Source organism: Trichechus manatus, unplaced genomic scaffold (assembly GCF_000243295.1).
Source record: "Trichechus manatus latirostris isolate Lorelei unplaced genomic scaffold, TriManLat1.0 scaffold00016, whole genome shotgun sequence".
Taxonomy (NCBI): domain Eukaryota; kingdom Metazoa; phylum Chordata; class Mammalia; order Sirenia; family Trichechidae; genus Trichechus; species Trichechus manatus.
In genome coordinates, this window is record NW_004443952.1 from 27,100,315 (window position 1) to 27,118,275 (window position 17,961).

At 44.1% G+C, this 17,961-nt stretch overlaps 1 protein-coding gene across 2 annotated transcripts; it reads right to left on the bottom strand.

The window, feature by feature from the left end:
* Window positions 1–7,769: 7,769 nt before the first annotated feature.
* Window positions 7,770–17,370, bottom strand: NUDT2 (nudix hydrolase 2). 2 transcript variants are annotated; one of them, XM_004372326.2, is made up of 3 exons: window positions 17,114–17,370; window positions 11,298–11,438; window positions 7,770–8,657 (listed from the first exon to the last, which is right to left on the bottom strand). In XM_004372326.2, the coding sequence occupies exons 2-3, from the start codon at window positions 11,422–11,424 to the stop codon at window positions 8,341–8,343; spliced, it is 444 nt and encodes a 147-aa protein (XP_004372383.1). In that variant the 5' UTR covers window positions 11,425–11,438; window positions 17,114–17,370; the 3' UTR covers window positions 7,770–8,340. The 2 variants fall into 2 exon arrangements, with proteins under 2 accessions (XP_004372383.1, XP_023583305.1); XM_023727537.1 differs by lacking the exon at window positions 17,114–17,370 and adding an exon at window positions 17,010–17,023.
* Window positions 17,371–17,961: the final 591 nt, after the last annotated feature.

Here is a 17,961-nt window from a genome sequence, read left to right on the forward strand (position 1 = left end):
TCTCATCCATAAAAGCAATGAGACAACTGGTAAAAATTGTCAGAATCAACTTTTTCAGAACTCTAAAAATTAATCAAAGGCTTGCAGCAATCCAGTGAGCATTTATTTAAGAAAAATGGCTGAATCTCCACAAGAACAGCAATCTTTACGGTCTTTTAACTTGCTCTGTTCCCATGCTCTCCTCTCCAGCTCCATGTTAGCCTTGAAAACAAATAGCCTGCAATCACAGTGAAACCAGTAGCCCGGCAGCAACCAAAGGGGCCAGAACAGGGTTGTTGTTGTTGTTAGTTGTCATTGAGTTATTTCTGATTTATGGCGACCCATGTGTTCAGAGTAGAACTGCTTCATGGGTTTTCAAGGTTATGAACTTTCGGAAGCTGATCGCCAGTCCTGTCTTCCAAGGTGCCTCTGGGTGCATTTGAACTGCCAACCTTTTAGCTAGTATAAACACTTAACCATTGTTGGAGCCCCTTTAAAGTCACATTCCCAGAGAATTGTCATTATGTGACCTGTCTAGTGGATCCCTGGAAGACCCCACTTGCAAGGCTGTCTTTATTTGACCTGACTTGGAACTCTCACCCAGTGTAAACAGCCTTTCCCTGGTGGCATTTGTTGAAAATAATTAGAGGCAATTGATTAACTTCACAGCTGCCTGGGTTGGTGGATAACAGTTGGGGCAAATGATAGGCTAACCAAAAGGCTTAAAAAGAAAAGCTGGGGAATGAGAAGTCCACAGGGACTCTAAAAAGCTCTGACATATTCCTGGGAATCTAGAAGGCCACCTGCAAGTGTAGGGCCGTCCATAAACTCAGAAAAGACTTGAGAAGACTCTAATTTCTTACCTCAGGCTGACTTTGAGGCTCTGTGCAAGCAGGAAATAAACACTAAGGAAGAACTATATACTGCCTGGCTGATTATTGAAGATGTGACAAAACTATACAAGCCCCTTAGCAAAGACTGGGAGACTTTTGATTCCAGATGACTAAGGAAACCTCTGTCCAATCATTAGCTAATAACTAAGCTAACTGAGCAGAGACTTCAATGACCACACATGACAAAGAATACAGACTTTGCAGAATTAGTTCTGAAAAGTCACTAAACTAACAAATAACAACAAAAACCAGCAACAACAATAAACCTTGGGGGAGAAGAAATAATCTGAATTCCAGGCTTGCCATATTATATTATTTAAAATGTCTAGTTCTAACAAAAAAAAAAATGAGACATGCAAAAAAAGAAACTATGTATGTATTTTTTAAAGCTTTGAATTTTATGGTATGTGAATTATAACTCAATTTTTTTTTTAAAAAGCCTTCCAGAATAAACATAGAATTCTTGTTCTTGCTGTAGTGCTTACTTTGTTACCTTAGTCACCCTTGATCATTTCACCTTGATAGTCATTCTACTCCACCCATTGTTTGCTTCTACCTGGGGCTTGGTCCAACTGGAGGGAAGGAATGACTATGACCTGAATGTTCTTTTCCAACTGGGATTAGATTTTTCCCTTTTCTTTGGCCCCTCCTTTCTTATCTCTCAGCCTTTTAAAGCTTAAGTTCTGTTAAAATATTACATCTACTCACAAAGAAACTTGCTGCCCTTTGAACACTTTCTACTCATGTCCAAACCAGTTTTTATTTTATTTTTCCTTAGAAGGACCAAAGCCTCTGTTATGGATTGAATTGTGTCCCCCCAAAATGTGTGTCAACTTGGCTATGCCATGATTCCCAGTATTGTGTGGTTGTCCACCATTTTGTGATCTAATGTGATTATCCCATGTGCTACAAATCCTAACCTATATGATGTTAATGAGGCAGGATTAGAGGCAGTTATGTTAATGAGGCAGGACTCAATCTACAAAATTACTTTGTATCTTGAGACAGTCTCTTTTGAGATATAAAAGACAGAAGTGAGCAAAGAGACAGGGTGACCTCATGCCACCAAGAATGAAGAACCAGGAAGAGAGCATGTCCTTTGGACCAGGGGTCCCTGAGCTGAGAAGCTCCTAGACCAGGGGAAGACTGATGACAAGGACCTTCCCCCAGAGCCGACAGAGACAGAAAGTCTTCCCCTGGAGCTGGCACCCTGAATTCAGACTTCTAGCCTCCTAGGCTGTGAGAGAATAAATTTATCTTTATTAAAGCCATCCACTTGTGGTATTTCTGGTATAGCAGCACTAGATAACTAACACAACCTCCTTTCAAAATACACCTTTTAATCACATTTCAATAGAAATGAAATGTTTTAAAAGTCATCATCGTTTGTTTAAAGTGACACACCATCATTATAGAAAATTTGGAAAATTGAGAAAAATGGAAAGAAGGGAAAAATATCACCCCTTACTCCCTGCCCAAAGATGACCCCTTTTAACAACTTCCTTCTGGCCTTTTTTCTATGGCGAGTTTCTCTAACTATTTAAGATGATTTAGGAGATAAGATTGGAGCCATTATTCCCTGTCCTAGAATGTGACTCAGCTGGACCTGGACTCACAAGGACTCACAAAAACACATCAACTGGGCCCTGAGGTATAAAGCTAAGACAGCCTTGGAAAACATCTTTTAGGGAAGCTTTTACATAAATAAATCATAAACAGAGCACAAAAGACTTTCCACTCTTATCTTTTTCTATTAACAGCTAGTGAATAGTAAGATTTTTTGAACCAGTGAAGACCCTCCTGACTGTCATTACTGAAACCTGTACCAATGATTATTAAGAAAGACAATTCAAAATGTAGAATCACGCAGATTTAGCAGTTTCTAGCCAATCTGTGAAAAAGCGAAACTTTCAATGGTTTTGCCCATTTGTAATGTTAATATATACTGATGATTCTGTAAAGTCCCTCAGACTTAGACAGACATGGCCCTGGCAGCATACTTGTCTGTTTTCCCACTTTTGTCTGTTCTGTAGTATTCTTTGGACTCAGACAGACATGGCTCTGGCAGCATGCCATTTCCTACTTTTGCCTCTTTGAATATATGCTGAATAAAATATTGCTTTTTGCTTTACTTAACTTTGTGAGTGTAGTAGTTAAGAGCTTAGCTGCTAACCAAAAGGTCAGCAGTTCAAATCTACCAGATGCTCCTATGGGACAGTTCCACTCTGTCCTGTAGGGTCGCTATGAGATGGAACCAACTTAATGGCATCCAACAAACTTTGTGATGTTTTTACTCTAGAACAAAGATCGTATTCATATTCAATTTTTACTGAATTCTCTTATGAAAAATTTCAAACACACAGAAAAGTTGAAAGTCTAATGTAATGAACACCCATGTATCAGTTGTTAAGGTTGTGCTATATTTGCCTTATCTATATATGTATGGGGGCTCTGGTGGTGCAGTAGTTAAGAGCTAGCCTGCTAACCAAAAGGTTGGCACTTTGAACCCACCAGGCGCTCCTTGGAAACCTTATGGGACAGTTCCACTCTGTCCTGTAGGGTCGCTATGAGATGGAACCAACTTAATGGCATCCAACAAACTTTGTGATGTTTTTACTCTAGAACAAAGATCGTATTCATATTCAATTTTTACCGAATTCTCTTACGAAAAATTTCAAACACAGAAAAGTTGAAAGTCTAATGTAATGAACACCCATATATCAGTTGTTAAGGTTGTGCTATATTTGCCTATATATGTATGGGGGCCCTCGTGGTGCAGTAGTTAAGAGCTAGCCTGCTAACCAAAAGGTTGGCGCTTTAACCCACCAGGCGCTCCTTGGAAACCTTATGGGGCAGTTCCACTCTGTCCTATAGGGTCGCTATGAGTCGGAATCGACTGGACAGCAACGGGTTTGGTTTTGGTTTTTATATATATATTTATTAGGAGCCCTGGTGGCACAGTGGTTAAGTGCTCATCTGCTAACCGAAAGGTCAGTGATTCGAACCCACTAGCCAGCCACTCCACGGGAGAGATATGTGGCAGTCTGCTTTCCTAAAGTTTACAGCCTTGGAAACCCTGTGGGGCTGTTCTACTCTGTCCTATAGGGTCATTACCTGTTGGAATCTACTTGATGGCAAGTTTGTTTTTTTTTTTAAATTTATGTGTGTGCATTTTTTTCTGAAACATTTGAAAATAAGTTGCAGACATTGTGACGACTCACCTTAAATACTTCAGCATGCATCTCCTAAGAAAAGGATATTTTCCTACATAACTATTTATCATATCTAAGAAAATTAATAATTCCCTAATATTACAAAGGAGCCCTGGTGGTGCAGTGGTTAAGAGCTTGGCTGCAAACCAAAAGGTCAGCAGTTTGAATCCACCAGCTGCTCCTTTGAAACACTTTGGGGCAGCTCTACTCTGTCCTGTAGGGTTGCTATGAGTCAGAATTGACTCAGTGGCAATGGGTTTGGGTTTGGTTTTTAAAATTATTGAATAGTCAATCCATATTATAATTATCCCACTTCTCATACCTAACCTTTAAACAGAGCTACAATAATTCTTCATATTGTAACTCTCTGACTCCCACCAGAGAGGCTAGGCCATTTAAAAAGACATCCAACAAACTTGAGAAGGACAAGCGTCTACCTGTCCTTGTGAATAAATGTTGCTATGGCTGACACTGGGATTGGGGTGATGGAAGAATATGAGACAGTTTGAGGTGGTGGATTAAATAGAGAAGAAGGCACCATTTCATTTTCTTCCTTTATTCTCACCCCATTTCAGAGACAGCATCATGGCCTCAACACCCTAGCCTTTGTCTTAGGAGTCATTATTGTCAACCTCAACCTCTGTTCAACTAAGTAAAGGTGCCTTTAGGACTGGCATAGCTGATCGCTCCATCCTCTATCCTGTCCTGGCTGGCCACTGCTCATAGAGTCAGATCCCCTGATTCCACTGGTGGTCAGACAGCTCCTCTCACAGAATTTTGTTTTCATTTAAAAATTTAATAGGTATAAAAGGTACATAAAGGCTATCCTATTTTTTCTTACACCTGCATAATATTCCATATCATGTCTGTATCAGAGATTATTCATCAGTCCCTTATTATTGGGCAATCAGGTTATTTTTAATCATTTGCTTTTATAAGTAATACTCCATGAATAAATTTACACGTAGCATTTTAAACTTAGAATCAGAAAACCAGAGGTTCTCAGAACAACAGAAAAATTGAACAGAGGAAGAGTCTGTTAGAACTTTGATGTTTATATAGTAGGCTGAGGAGTCAGAATTTGAACTCAATCTTACAGACTGTGAGATCTGGAAGGGACCATAGAGATCATTTGATCCAACTCCCTTGTTTTCATGAGTAAACTGAGGCTCAGAGAGATCAGAGCCTGCCTAAGATCACATATCAAGGTGATGGCAGACCCAGGCAGGCATGAATCCCAGACCACTGCACCACACTACCTTCTCTGTCCTGTGCCTTTGCCCCAGTTCTGATGTCTGAGACTAACAGTATTTAGTGCACAACATTGTGAGTCCACTAAATACCATGGAATTGGCCGCTAAGTATCTTACCCTTTAAAATGGTGAATTGTATGCTATGTGAATTTCACCTCAATTTAAAAAAAAAGAAAGCAATGATACAACTTCCTAAGGTGCCTGATGACTTTTGAGGGAGGGTAAGTAGCCATAGGGGAATGGAAATCAGAAATTCTTGTTTGAGTATCCTGAGAAGAAGGCAGGATTCTAGGAGCCATAGAAGTGATGAGAAAAAATGTTTAAACAAAGGCATCTCAAGCTAGGGGCTGCTCCTCCTCAAATTGTGGTCCTGTGTAGGCCCCTTCCCCAGGCCAACCTCTACTTAGACCTTAGGAGGAACCAGTCTTTTCCCTCTGATCCCTGCAGAAAGAAGCAAGAGGTACCATTCTTTGCCCTATGGAACCAACCCCAGGACAGAGCAGGACCCTCCTCCAGCTTTCCATTTCCTAAGTTCTTCCCTGGGGAGATCACCATGGAGTGGAAGGATGAGCACATCAGCAATCTCTTTGCTAGCCCTGGTCACATAACCCTGGGAAGGACTGGAAGGATTAGATTATAGAATTCTGGGACTTTGAGAGCCACGGGACTGGCAAACAGGTTGGGATCCCAAGGGAGCTCTCCTTCAGAGGGGCTAGGGTAGGGGTCTCCTCTCGTTTTGGATCACTCTTGACCAGCCTCATCCTCTAGAAGCAAACCTTCAACATGGCGGCATCTTCTTGAGCTAGTACAACTTTGCTGAGGTCACTATGAGGCCTGGCCCAACCTAAAGTTCAGCGTCAGCAGAATGCTGCTCTACCAATTAGGAAGGGTGTCATGGGGATGAGGCAGGGGGCTTTGCAATGCCCTGGGGTTTCTGAGTTCAGGCTGAACAAGCCCAGCTGGCCAGAAGCAAAGTGATGATGATGGCACAGCCTTCCTGCCTCCCACATCCCAAAGTCAGTTTCACTCTCTCCCACCCTCAGCTACCTCCCATCCCACGCTGTCAATTCTTCCTGCCAAGTGAGCAGCTGAATACAACTTATGGGGCTCCCTTCACCAAAGTGCCTACGTTTTAACGGAATACTCTATAAGGCCCAGAAGAATGACTCCAAAGCTATAAAAAATACTCTAAAGCAGACTCTTCCCTCTGGCACTCCATTCTCAAAGCACTCCACATATAGGCAACTGCCAGGGCCATCTACCTTCTTAAGTTCAATTTCCCCAGCTATACAAATGAGCAGCAAAATCAGGTCATTTTCCAGATCCCTTCCAGCTTTGACATATGAGGTTTTAGCTTCTTGAGATTCCATGGCCTCCCCTTCTGAAAGCACAAACTCCGCCAGCCCTTGTTAGAGGCAGCTAGTCTGTGGTTTGGCACCACTGCCCAGCAGGCATTTATTAAATCAGTATGATATTGTCCCTGCTGGCCTGAAAAGAGAACACTAAGCTCCAAAAACTTCCTGCAGCAGGCCTCCTCTGGAGAGTGCTGCTCAGAGGGGTGAGGAACAAAACCATTCAGATCTCTGGCTGTGCTCCAAGATCCTGTTCACCAGTACTTTTGCCCTGTCTGCACGGAGAACCAGTGACTGAAAACATCTGGAAGCTTGCTTAAGACCTGGGCAACTTCTCTCTCCTTCCTCTGGGAGTGGCTGTTCTTGACCCTGGTAATCCAGGTTGACCTTTGCCAATGCCCCTTCCCATCCAATCTTCTGTACTTCATTCTGCAACAACCCTCTAATAAAATCCACATGAACCCAGCTGCTAACAGCTCCTGGAAAATCTGTAGGCTCTAACACCTGCCCCTGCATTCCTTGAGCCCTAGTAGCAAGGGAAAAGAGGGCTGAGACCCAACTCTTGCGCCTGTGGATCTTACAGTTGAGTTGTGGAGAGAAGGAGTAGGTGGGAGGAGAGAAACACCAGTGATGAAGGTTTGCTGACGGTGGGGAAGGCAGCTGCAGGCAAGGAATGCACAGGTGTGTTGACATGGCTGCTGAGGGGCCCAGGGAGAGCCCCCTATGCCTGGACCTGCCTCATTCCCAGTGACCTAAGTCATGCTGACAAAGGCCCACCCCATTTTTCCTTGAATAATTAATTAGAAACTCAAGGAGCTTTGGTCTCCCCAGGTCACAGAGGAGGAGAGACAGGCAACCTTGGACCACTGGGTTTGTGACACATGCGCTCCAGCCCTGCAGCCTAGTCAGACCTCTGACTTTAGCTAGAGGGAATCCTATGTCCATACACTATACCCCAGAGAAGCTAAGAGTTAGGGAGTCAAAACGGTAGAGGCCCAATACTGCCAGCATGGCTCCTCCTGCCCCTGGAATCCTAAGCACTCTCACCCTACCTCACCGGTGTCTTCCAGACTTTGTGACCTGTAGTCACACAGGATTCTCAAGTGAGAAGGACTGGAGGGCAGGAATCAGGTCTGCTCTACTCATTGATGTATCTCTCCCCTGCACCAGGCATATGCAGAGCATGTTGTACATACTCAGTAAATTTTTCCTTGAATAATGAATTAGAGACTCAAAGAACTTTGGTCTCCCCAGGTCACAGACGAGAGAGGAGAGACAGGCAACCTTGGACCACTGGGTTTCTTCTCTCCACCAAGTGCAAAAGTCCAAGAAATACACAAACACAATAGGTGAGAAGGACAGATAAGCTACTTGAGGTTTATTTATAAAGTATAAGGATGCATTTACTAGGCCTGACTTTTTTTAAAAAAAAAAACTCCTCCTTTGCTTTCTTTTCCACCCAGCTGAGGTTTTTTGCTTGCTCTCATCTGAAAGTCCTAAGCTGACTTCATTAGGTTATCGATTCTTTGCTGTGATGAGCCAAAGACCAGTACAACATTCCCTGGAGCTGGAGGGTGGGTTAATCTCAGAAGGCTCTCAAGGATCCTATCGAGGCCAATCTGGAGAAAGCCAAATGACTGCTCCTGACAGCTCAGGCTGCTGTGGAGCAGAGAAATTGGTGTCCTTCTTGGAGCGCTGCCTTCATCTCCTTGAACTGAGCCAACTGGCAGGCCTCATCCAGCCCCAGCCAGCGGTAGGTCTGGTGCTCGTGGGAGAGGCGGATCTCCACATCATAGTCCTTTACCTCCGCCAGCCAGTAGATGACTGTTTTAGGCTTCTCCCTGGCCACATAATTGAGCTCCCTTCTGAACCCCTCAATGATGGTCAGCTGGTCTGCTTCTATGCCCGCTTCCTCCCAAGTCTCCCTCAGGGCTGTTTCCAAGTCATTTTCTCCTGGATCCACGTGGCCTGGTCAGGGAAGAAGAAGAGAAGGAGAAAATCTTCAACGGCTCTAAAAGCTGTATTTTCCAGGTCAGATGATTTAAAGATGGGGTCTTGAGTGACTTTTCTAGGTGTTCCTAAAGGAAGCTTAGAGATTGACCATATCCTAAAATGCCTGGGAAGGGAGTGCAGGGCAGGTCTGTCTGGCTCTGTGGGGCCTGGGCAATCCTTCTCTCCCACCCCATCTTTTCTGCAAAGAGTGAAACAGACCATGTGTTTGGCAAGTCTGGTTTAGAATACTGCTTTTTGATGGTGAAAGAGGTGGCCTCCCCCAGACCTCAGCTTTCTCATTCTTTGGCGCTCTGTTCATCCCATGTTCTCAGGGTCCACTTTTCCCTTGGAGACTTCAAAGTGATTTTCCAAAGAAGGAGCAGTCCCTTCTTGGCAGGTGGAGAGCAAGCTGAAGAGGGAATACTTTGCCTACAATCCACAGTGAGGTCTTAACACTGTCTGCAGTTGGACCCAGAAGTCCTGGGGCCAGCAGACAGTCTCAAAACCCTGAACTGCTGCACTAGCAGCTGTTTCCAAGTAGCTATTAAGGCTTTTTCCATATTGTTTTCATCTTTCCGAGCAGGGGCAGATTTCAGTTTCATAGGGAAAGTCCTGATGGGAACTTAGACTAAGGACAAGCTGAGAGCCAGTTCTAAGAAAATTTATTGGCAAGATCCGAACCCAGGCAGAAAGCTGCCAAGAAACTGTTGTAAGAGAACTTGAAGCTTTGCAGACTGGGAGCAGCCTGTGTTTTGCCTCTAGGCCCTCCCCACAAATTCTCAGCTTGTCCAGGGGGGCTAAGAAGGACTGAGAGGGATCTGGCCACATTAGGCCATATTCCCCTGCACATGTAGTTTCCTCAGGAAGGGCTGCATCCCAGCTCACCTGCAGCCTCTGCCTACACATGACCCTGGTAATGCTCATGGGAAGCAGAAACTCTTAGTTGTTCCCTTCTTGGTGTGAAGATGAGGCTATACCCTAGTCCTCTTCCTTACCAGGGGTCCTCATAGCAGTGCTCTGAGTCAGCTGCTTTTGCACAGCTCCCACAGAAAACACCCAGGAGCTTAGCACTTAAAAACCCATTCTAGCTCATGGTTTCTGGGAAATTTTCTCTGTATAGCACCTTGTATAGCCATGTACACAAAGACAAGTAGGTAGGTAATACATTGGGTGGGGGGATGGTGGGGGGTATGCGCCCACCAAGCATGCTCTTGGTGACAGAGGTGACAATGACCCAGGATGCCCTACCCCCTGCAGAGGTGTGTGTGAGTCCCTGAGCACACCCATCCCAGCAGCATCTATTCAGTATTCTCCCCATCAATGTTAACAGGGTAACTTCTCTCCAGGCCCAAGCAGGAAAGGATTAGGAAAGGTCTTTGACATCTTTCAGTAAGAGGCAGCATGCAGTGTGATTTAGGTCATCAGCAGACAAGTGCAAGTATTCCTATTCATAGTATTTGTGACACTTCTGTTCCTTTTCTTCACCTTGTTTCCCCACTCAATGCATTTCAAATATGCAAAAGGTGTTTATTTCCTGTTTCTATTTCCTTGTTATCCTCCAATCCTGGATCCTTGTCCATCTTTACCTCCACCCTACTTTTAAAGTCCCTGCTTCCTTCTGCCTGCAGACTGATCACTCTGGTTCCTCATCCTAGCAGGTCCCAGAGCCATAGTCTGTCAGTGACCACGGGGACCATCCCAATGGTCTCAGCCAAAGACAGCTCTTTCTTCCCATTTCTTCCTCACAGACTGGCTTCTCTTTCAGGATTATCCAACCACAGCTTTCTTACTCTTAGAGCTGGGATTAGAAATGATGGCTGATAAAAACCAGTCAACTTACAAACAGAGCTTGGCCTGACCTAAGAGCCCAGGTCACTAATCTTCACTGTTCTGTCCTACTGAGGCTTGGCCAACTCCATGCTGGGTGCTCAGTGATGGACCCAGGGCATAGGTGGCTGGTCAAGCTGCAGCCCCAAGGTCTCCACAATCCTCACAGGGGTTCTTTCCTTCCTTCACTCCTCCATTCCTGCCAGAATTTGCAGATAAATCCATGATCAGGGAACCCACCTTCTCTGTGCTCCTAACTCAAGACATAAGTATACTCAGAAATTCTCCAGAAATCATATCCTCTGTGTATTGAATTCAACAGAAAAACCTAGTGATGAGGACACATAACTAAGAGTCAAAAGAACTCAATCAAATGAAGTCATAGATGGTTAGGGCTGGAAGGAAACTTAGGATTTTCTAGTTCAACTCTTTGACTGACAGATGAAAAACTCAAGCCCAGGGAGCTGGGTCAGGACTTGACTCCAAGGTCCCTGATGCCCAGCTCAGTGCCTTTTCTGCTACTCAACTATTTACCACAGAGGCTGGTGCTCTGATGAATGTTACTCTCAAAATAACCAGGTGCTGCTTTTGGTCTGGGAGTCAGTCACAGGATTCTATTTCTAGCTCCACCTTGGCCTGGGACGGAGACCTTGTATCTAGAAAGGATCAAGAGCTCCTGTCCACCCTACCCCCTCTTGCTGAACAGTCTCTGGGAAGTAAGCCTTGTGGGGGGCCTGGCAGGGTGGATTTCTGAGCATTTCCCCAAGAGCCAACCCCCTGGTCTCATACCTTTGGGAGGAGTCCAGTGATGAATGCCATCTGATGCCTGCAGCAGTAGAAACTCAATTGAACTGTTGTCTACCTTGGGAATGAGGCGTCTTCGGAAGATGATCAAGCCACATGCTCTCAGGGCCATCGTGTATCTAAGGACTTAAAAAAGAAAATGTGAGACACTGGGAAGTTATAAGAAGATCCATACTGGGGGGCAGTACCCTGAAGCTGGGGAGTAGCACAGACTAGCTAACAGTGACCTCATCACCCACAGAAAAAGGCAGCATGCCAAGGAACAATGGGGGAAACCAGGAATCAGAGATGGAACTTTGTGTGTAACTGTAAGACCCTGGCAACTACCCTCTGTCAATGTGACCTCCACCTCAACTCCTCCAGGTCTTCCTGCTAAAACACAGGCATGGTGTACGTTAAGAGACTGGAGATCCTCGGAAGTAAACCCACTGAAACTCTCGTGGACTGGGAGGGATCTGGCCACGTTCGTTTCAGTGGGTTTGCTTCGGAGGATCTCCAGTCAGCAGGACCTTTTCTACAGGATTCCAGAACCAAAGAAAAAGCTGGTGCTCAGGGACAGCAGAGCTGATGCAGAGAGAGCTCCTGGAGTAGGAACTGCTGCTCTCCACAGCCCCATGTTGGCACTCAATCAAGATAAACTTGCTTCTGTCAGAGACATAAAAATCAGGCCCAAACTGAAACCTACTCCAGGGCAATTCTCAGGGCTGCCAACAGAGGGTAATGTTACTCTAGGGATCAGTACCTTCCTTACTAGGAAAGGAAGGAGCTGTTCCTCATCAAAAAATATCAAACACACACAATATGGCAACCTTTCCAAATTTCTAAACCTGGAAACAACAGTTTTCAAGGATTGGAAATAATCTCAAAGAGGGTTTTCAAAATGGTCTATGCTCTCATAACTGCTGGTGGAAGAGTAAACTAGCATATCTCCTTAGGGCGGTTTGATAATAATAGTTTGGTATATAATCAAAATGTAAATTGCAGTTCCCTCAGACCTAGCAATTCCATTTCTAGGCACTTCCACATACAGAAATACATGTTTTAAAGGTACATACAAGGATGATCACTACAACCTTATTTGCAATATCAAAAAGAAAAAAGGGCAAAAACCAAATATCCATTAATAGGGAAATGGTAAAATATATCTATATGATGGAATATTATGAAGCCATTTAAAAAATGAGATAGAGCTAAATGTACTGCTTGTAAGATTTTCAGACATATTAAATAAAAAAGCACTATTCAGAATAGTACTTATAATGTGATCCTGTTTTGAGTTAAATATATATATGTAAAGTGGTGGTAAGCTCTTATTAAATACTGTGTTCTATTTCCTTGTACTCCCTTTTTACGCTGAGAACTTTCTCCATTCTGGAAGCCAGAAGGAAGTACCCTGTCACTGCAGATGGTGAACAAAGATTTCAAATTACTGGTTAGTGGTTCAGGCAGAAAGAAATACCTGATCCTCATGCTCCTTCCAATAAAAATGCTCAGAAAAACACTAAATAAGACAATAGATAAGCAGTAACTTTGGTGAAGGGGTAAGACAGTACACAATACTGGGGAAGCCAGAACTTGTACAAGGCAAGGTCATGGAAGCTCTATAGACACATCTAAACTCCCTGAGGGACCGAATTGCTGGGCTGAGGGCTGTAGGGACCACGTTCTCAGGGAACATCTAGCTCAACTGGCATAACACAGTTTATAAAGAAAATGTTCTACGTTCTACTTTGGTGAGTAGCGTCTGGGGTCTTCAAAGCCTGTGAGTGGCCATCTAAGATACTCCACTGTTCTCACTCCTGCAGAAGCAAGGGAGAATGAAGAAAACTAAACATACAAGGGAAAGATTAGTCCAAAGGACTAATGGACCACATCTACCACTGCTGCCACCAGTGAATCCAGTACAACTAGATGGTGCCCGGCCACTACCACTGACTGCTCTGACAGGGATCAAAACAGAGAGTCCTGGATAGAGCTGCAGAAAAATGTAGAACAAAATTCTAACTCACAAAAAAAGACCAGACTGACTGGCCTCACAGAGACTAGAGAAACCTCGAGAGTATGGCCCCTGGACACCCTTTTAGCTCAGTAATGAAGTCACTCCCTAGGTTCACCCTTCAGCCACAGATTAGACAGGCCCATAAAACAAAACAAGACTAAAGGTGCAAGACAGCCCAGGGATAAGGTCTAGAAAGCAAGAGGGACAAGAAAAGCTGGTAATAGGGAACCCAAGGTCGAGAAGGAAGAGTGTTGACATGTCGGGGGGGTTGTTAACCAATGTCATAAAACAGTATGTGTACTGTTTAATGAGAAACTAGCTTGTTCTGTAAAATTTCAACTAAAGTACAATAAAAATACATGAGACTAAATGGACAGCTGCCGTCCGGAGGAGAGATGAGAAGGCAGAGAGCGTCAGGAGCTGGCTGAATGGACACAGGAAAATCAGGGGTAGAAAGGAGGAATGTGCTGTCACAGTACAGGGAGAGCAACTAGGATCACATAACAATGTATGTATGGACTTTTGTATGAGAGACTAATTTGAATTGTAAACTTTCACTTAAAGTACAATAAAATAAAATAAAGTACAATAAAAAATAAACTATGATAAAAAAATATATAAAATGCTCAGAAAGTTGTAGAAAGATATATCATACCTTGCTCCTGCCTTGGGTAGAGTACCATGGAATGAATGTTGGAACCCCCAGATAAGCTTAGGGATCCAAGACTAGAGGGCACAATGCTCTGCCTAGGACAGAGCATTCCTCCACACCACTGCCACCATCGATACAGCATGGGAAAGCAAAGATGCCTGCATGAGGGCTAAGTAAGACAGGTCAGGGGTGGCCTTGTGGAGCCACTGGGAAGAGAGAAGCAGGCAAATATTTTCCTACGGGGGTGTTTAGGGTATTGAAAAGGAGCACTCTAGCAAAAACGTGCACAGGTGGCCACATCTAAGAATCAGACCGGCCAACTATTCATCTCAATGGAACCAGAAGAGCTAGGACCAGATGTTCACTTTCCACCTATGCTCTGGACCCATGGAGAGGACAGTTCTACAGAGGCAGAATTCCTCATTGCCCTTTCAATTGTTTGGCTTGGGCCAGCTATTCTCTATTTAGAATTTCTGGTGTTGGGCCTGAACTCTTTACAGATCAGTTTGGCCAGCAGTTGGGAAGAAAAGCTGAATATAAAGTGGAGGAGAGTAAGCACAAACTAGAACCTGTGAGAACAAACTGGAACCTACGAGGAGAACAACTGGAACTCATGGGGACAAACTGGAACCTGTGACTTCCTCTCACCATCTCCAAGCACAGTGATGTAAGTGACCTGCAGAAGCTGGAGCTCTCTGTCATAGAGCTGAATGCCCACCTGGTCCAGGACTCAAAAGTAGATAAAGGAGGAGATTTAGCAGGAGCTGGGGAACCTGTAGGCCTGGGTTCTGTCTTTTGCCAACAAGGTGAGCCAGCAGATCTGTGTCAATGTTCATGCACTGCCACCATGCCTGGTGTCCCACTCTGTCCTTCACAGTATAAAAACTCTTACTTCACTTCAGCTTTCCAAATCTTACACAAAATTCTCTTGTGGTTAACCCTAATCTGGAACTAGACAGGCAGGGAATCCTGGGAAACACAGGTTCCAGCCTAGCTAAATCAACACAGTGCAAAGCTACCACAGTACAAAGCACGTATACCTAATGCAGTAAATCTCTGTTTGTACCTCTGGGTACAGGGAAGAGACAGACTGAATCTGTTTCCTTGGGGACCAGCACACCAACTCTCAACAGATGTTCACTGATTCAACAGAACTCTCTCCACACTTCCCACTAAAACAAATGCTCAGGGTATGTTCTGGGGCCCTGGGAAAAAGCCCAGTGTTTTCCTGAAGAGTGACATTTACATAAAAATCAATGGAGCTATTGTTGGGAGTTTTCTGTTTTTCTGGAGATCATGGAGCTGACACTGTTCTGGGGTTTGAAAGTAGCCAGCTTTCACAAACTGACTCCAAATGGACTCAAACCTCAGGGGGTTAAGGAACAAGGCATCCAATATGCAAATATGCCTGCAGCCAGGACTGCCGAGGTGAGAACTCCACGCTGACAGCAGGCAATTCACAGTTCAGAAAAGTGGCAAAGTGCCTGAGGTGCTTAGAAAAAAACCTGAACAAAAAACCCTCAATGTCATCAGAAGGTTCCAGAAGCTAAGGAAAACTGCTCTTGGCTTTGTCTCTATATGCAATTCCCTCACAGCATAGAAGGTTCAGGACCTAGGTGCCAAAAAAGAATCCACAGATAAATGGCTATATGGATGTGTTGTGTTCCAATGTTCTCATCAAATTAATCAGAGTGCTATTGCGGGCATAGTTCAACCCCAAAAGCCCTCATAAATATACCTTTAGATACAGAAAGAGCTCCCAACTCCACCCTCACTCATTCCCCATAGTCTAAAACCCCTTTGACAAGAACAGTGTTTCATGCCACGATGTTATCCATTATTAAGTGCCTATGCTGTAACAACAACCCTGGTGGTGCAGTGGTTAACTGCTTCGCTGCTAGCCAAAAGGTTGGTGGTTCAAACCTACCAGCCCCGCTCTGTCGAAGAAAGATGAATCAGTCTTCTTGCATAAAGGTTACAGCCTCGGAAACTCTATGGGGTATTTCTACTCTGTCCTGTAGGGTCTCTATGAGTTGGAATTGACTTGACAGCAGTGCATTTGGTTTTTGGTTTTGGATGCTGTGACAGCTACACAGTGCCAAGTTCTTTACATATACTGTTTCTAATGCTCATGACCACCCGTCAAGAGAAGCATTATTATCTCATTTACGATGAGAAAACTGAGAGCAGAGCTGGTTTGTAAATGACTAAGTTGGGATTTGAATCCAAGTATATCTGACTCCAAAAGTCTGTATTTTTTCCCTTATATAGCTCTGCTCACCATTAAAGAGTAGGGCTTAGCGCACACATGGCCCTGAGAAAGAACATACAAATGATTTATAAAATTACTTCTACTTCCAGAATTCCCAGTCTTTGATCTCAATTCAAATGGAGGTTTTTTAAAATGTCTGGCTGGAATCCTGTCCCACAGAACAGGTTTCAGTTTTTTTGTTTTGGTTTGAGGTATGTATGTGTGAGTGGGGGGTGAGGGGCACATAGGTGAAGGTCCTGGTACCCAAAGAAAAACCTAGAGGGATAAAGTGTAGCCTGGGGCACTTAAAATTTGCTATCTATTAAGGAGTTCTATGCCTCCTCTGCTCTTTTCTGGGAACCAGGAACCCAAAACCACATGTTCAAAGCCACCTCCAGTAGCCTGGGGATCCCAAATCCCAGGTGTTAAGAACACTCTTAAGCTAGCCTTGAACAAGAAACACAAGCATCTAATTTAGGGCCCTGATGTCCAGGAAATTTCCCCAGGTCACTCCACTGTGAGGAGGAAGGCCAACTGTGCCTGTCCACAAGCAATTCTCTAACTGCTCAACGTTCCCTCACCTCCCATAGCATAATGGTCTTTTCTTCAATTCTCCAACTCCTTTCATCCCTCTAGAAGGAGGCGACAGAAATGAGGCCATATATCCATGAATAAAACTCTCTTATAACAGCAACAACAGTAAGCACAACAACAAAAACAGAAAAAAGAAAAAGAAAAAAAGCTCCCAACTACCATGAGTAAATTGAGACAAAGTAAATGTTCCCTCAATTGCACCTTTTCCTGGACATCTGCCACTCTCTTCTTCTTACAGAGAGAAAGCTGCTGAGTCATCTTGCTATCTTTGCTATTTGGCTGAGGGAAGAAACAGGAGATTTCACCTGTAATGAAATGAGTATTGGCTTCTAGGATGAATCCAAAGTCAGACAAGGTTGGGACAGAAATCAGTCTTAGTGAGGGTAATCTGTTAAACGGCCTGTTAGTGCCATCTGCTGTGCAGTCCTGGAAGGCAAACAAGGGGAATTCTAATATTAAAGCTTGAAGGGATTATTTTATTCATCTAATGGAAGTAGTTAAGAGCTCAGGCTGCTAACAAAAAGGTCAGCAGTTCGAATCCACCAGCTGCTCCTTGGAAACCCAATGAAGCAGTTCTACTCTGTCCTACAGGGTCGTTATGAGTTGGAATCGATTTGACGGGAAACAACAACGTCTGCTGAGTGTGTCCCATGAGACAGGCAGTGTAACAGGATTGATGGGTAGATATGAAGTTGAATACTACAAAGTCCCTGCTTTCTAGGAGTTTGCAGCCTAGTGGGAGTGGAAGACATTTAAACAATTTACAGTCTGTTTACAGTGTGTTTGGGCTTAAGCACAGCAACGATTGTGAGGATGGCACAGGACCAGGCAGTGTTTTCTTCTGTTGTACACGGGGTCACTATGAGTCGGAACCGTCTCTATGGCACCTAATAACAACATTTGTGTATCACAGGGGTATGTGTAAGATGAAAAGGTAGCAAAGAAGGAGTGATTGATTACCTTTAGGTAAAAGGGGTACCCCATAAGGATTCTGAACGATGGCTGGGAGTTTACCAAGCAGAATGAAGGTGAAGGCAACTGTCATTCCACGCAAAGGAAGGAGTGTGGGCAAACATGCTTAAGCACAAGATGACATTTCATTGGTAAACAGCTTAGTGTACATTCTGTAGAAAATGAGGAATACTTGACTGGT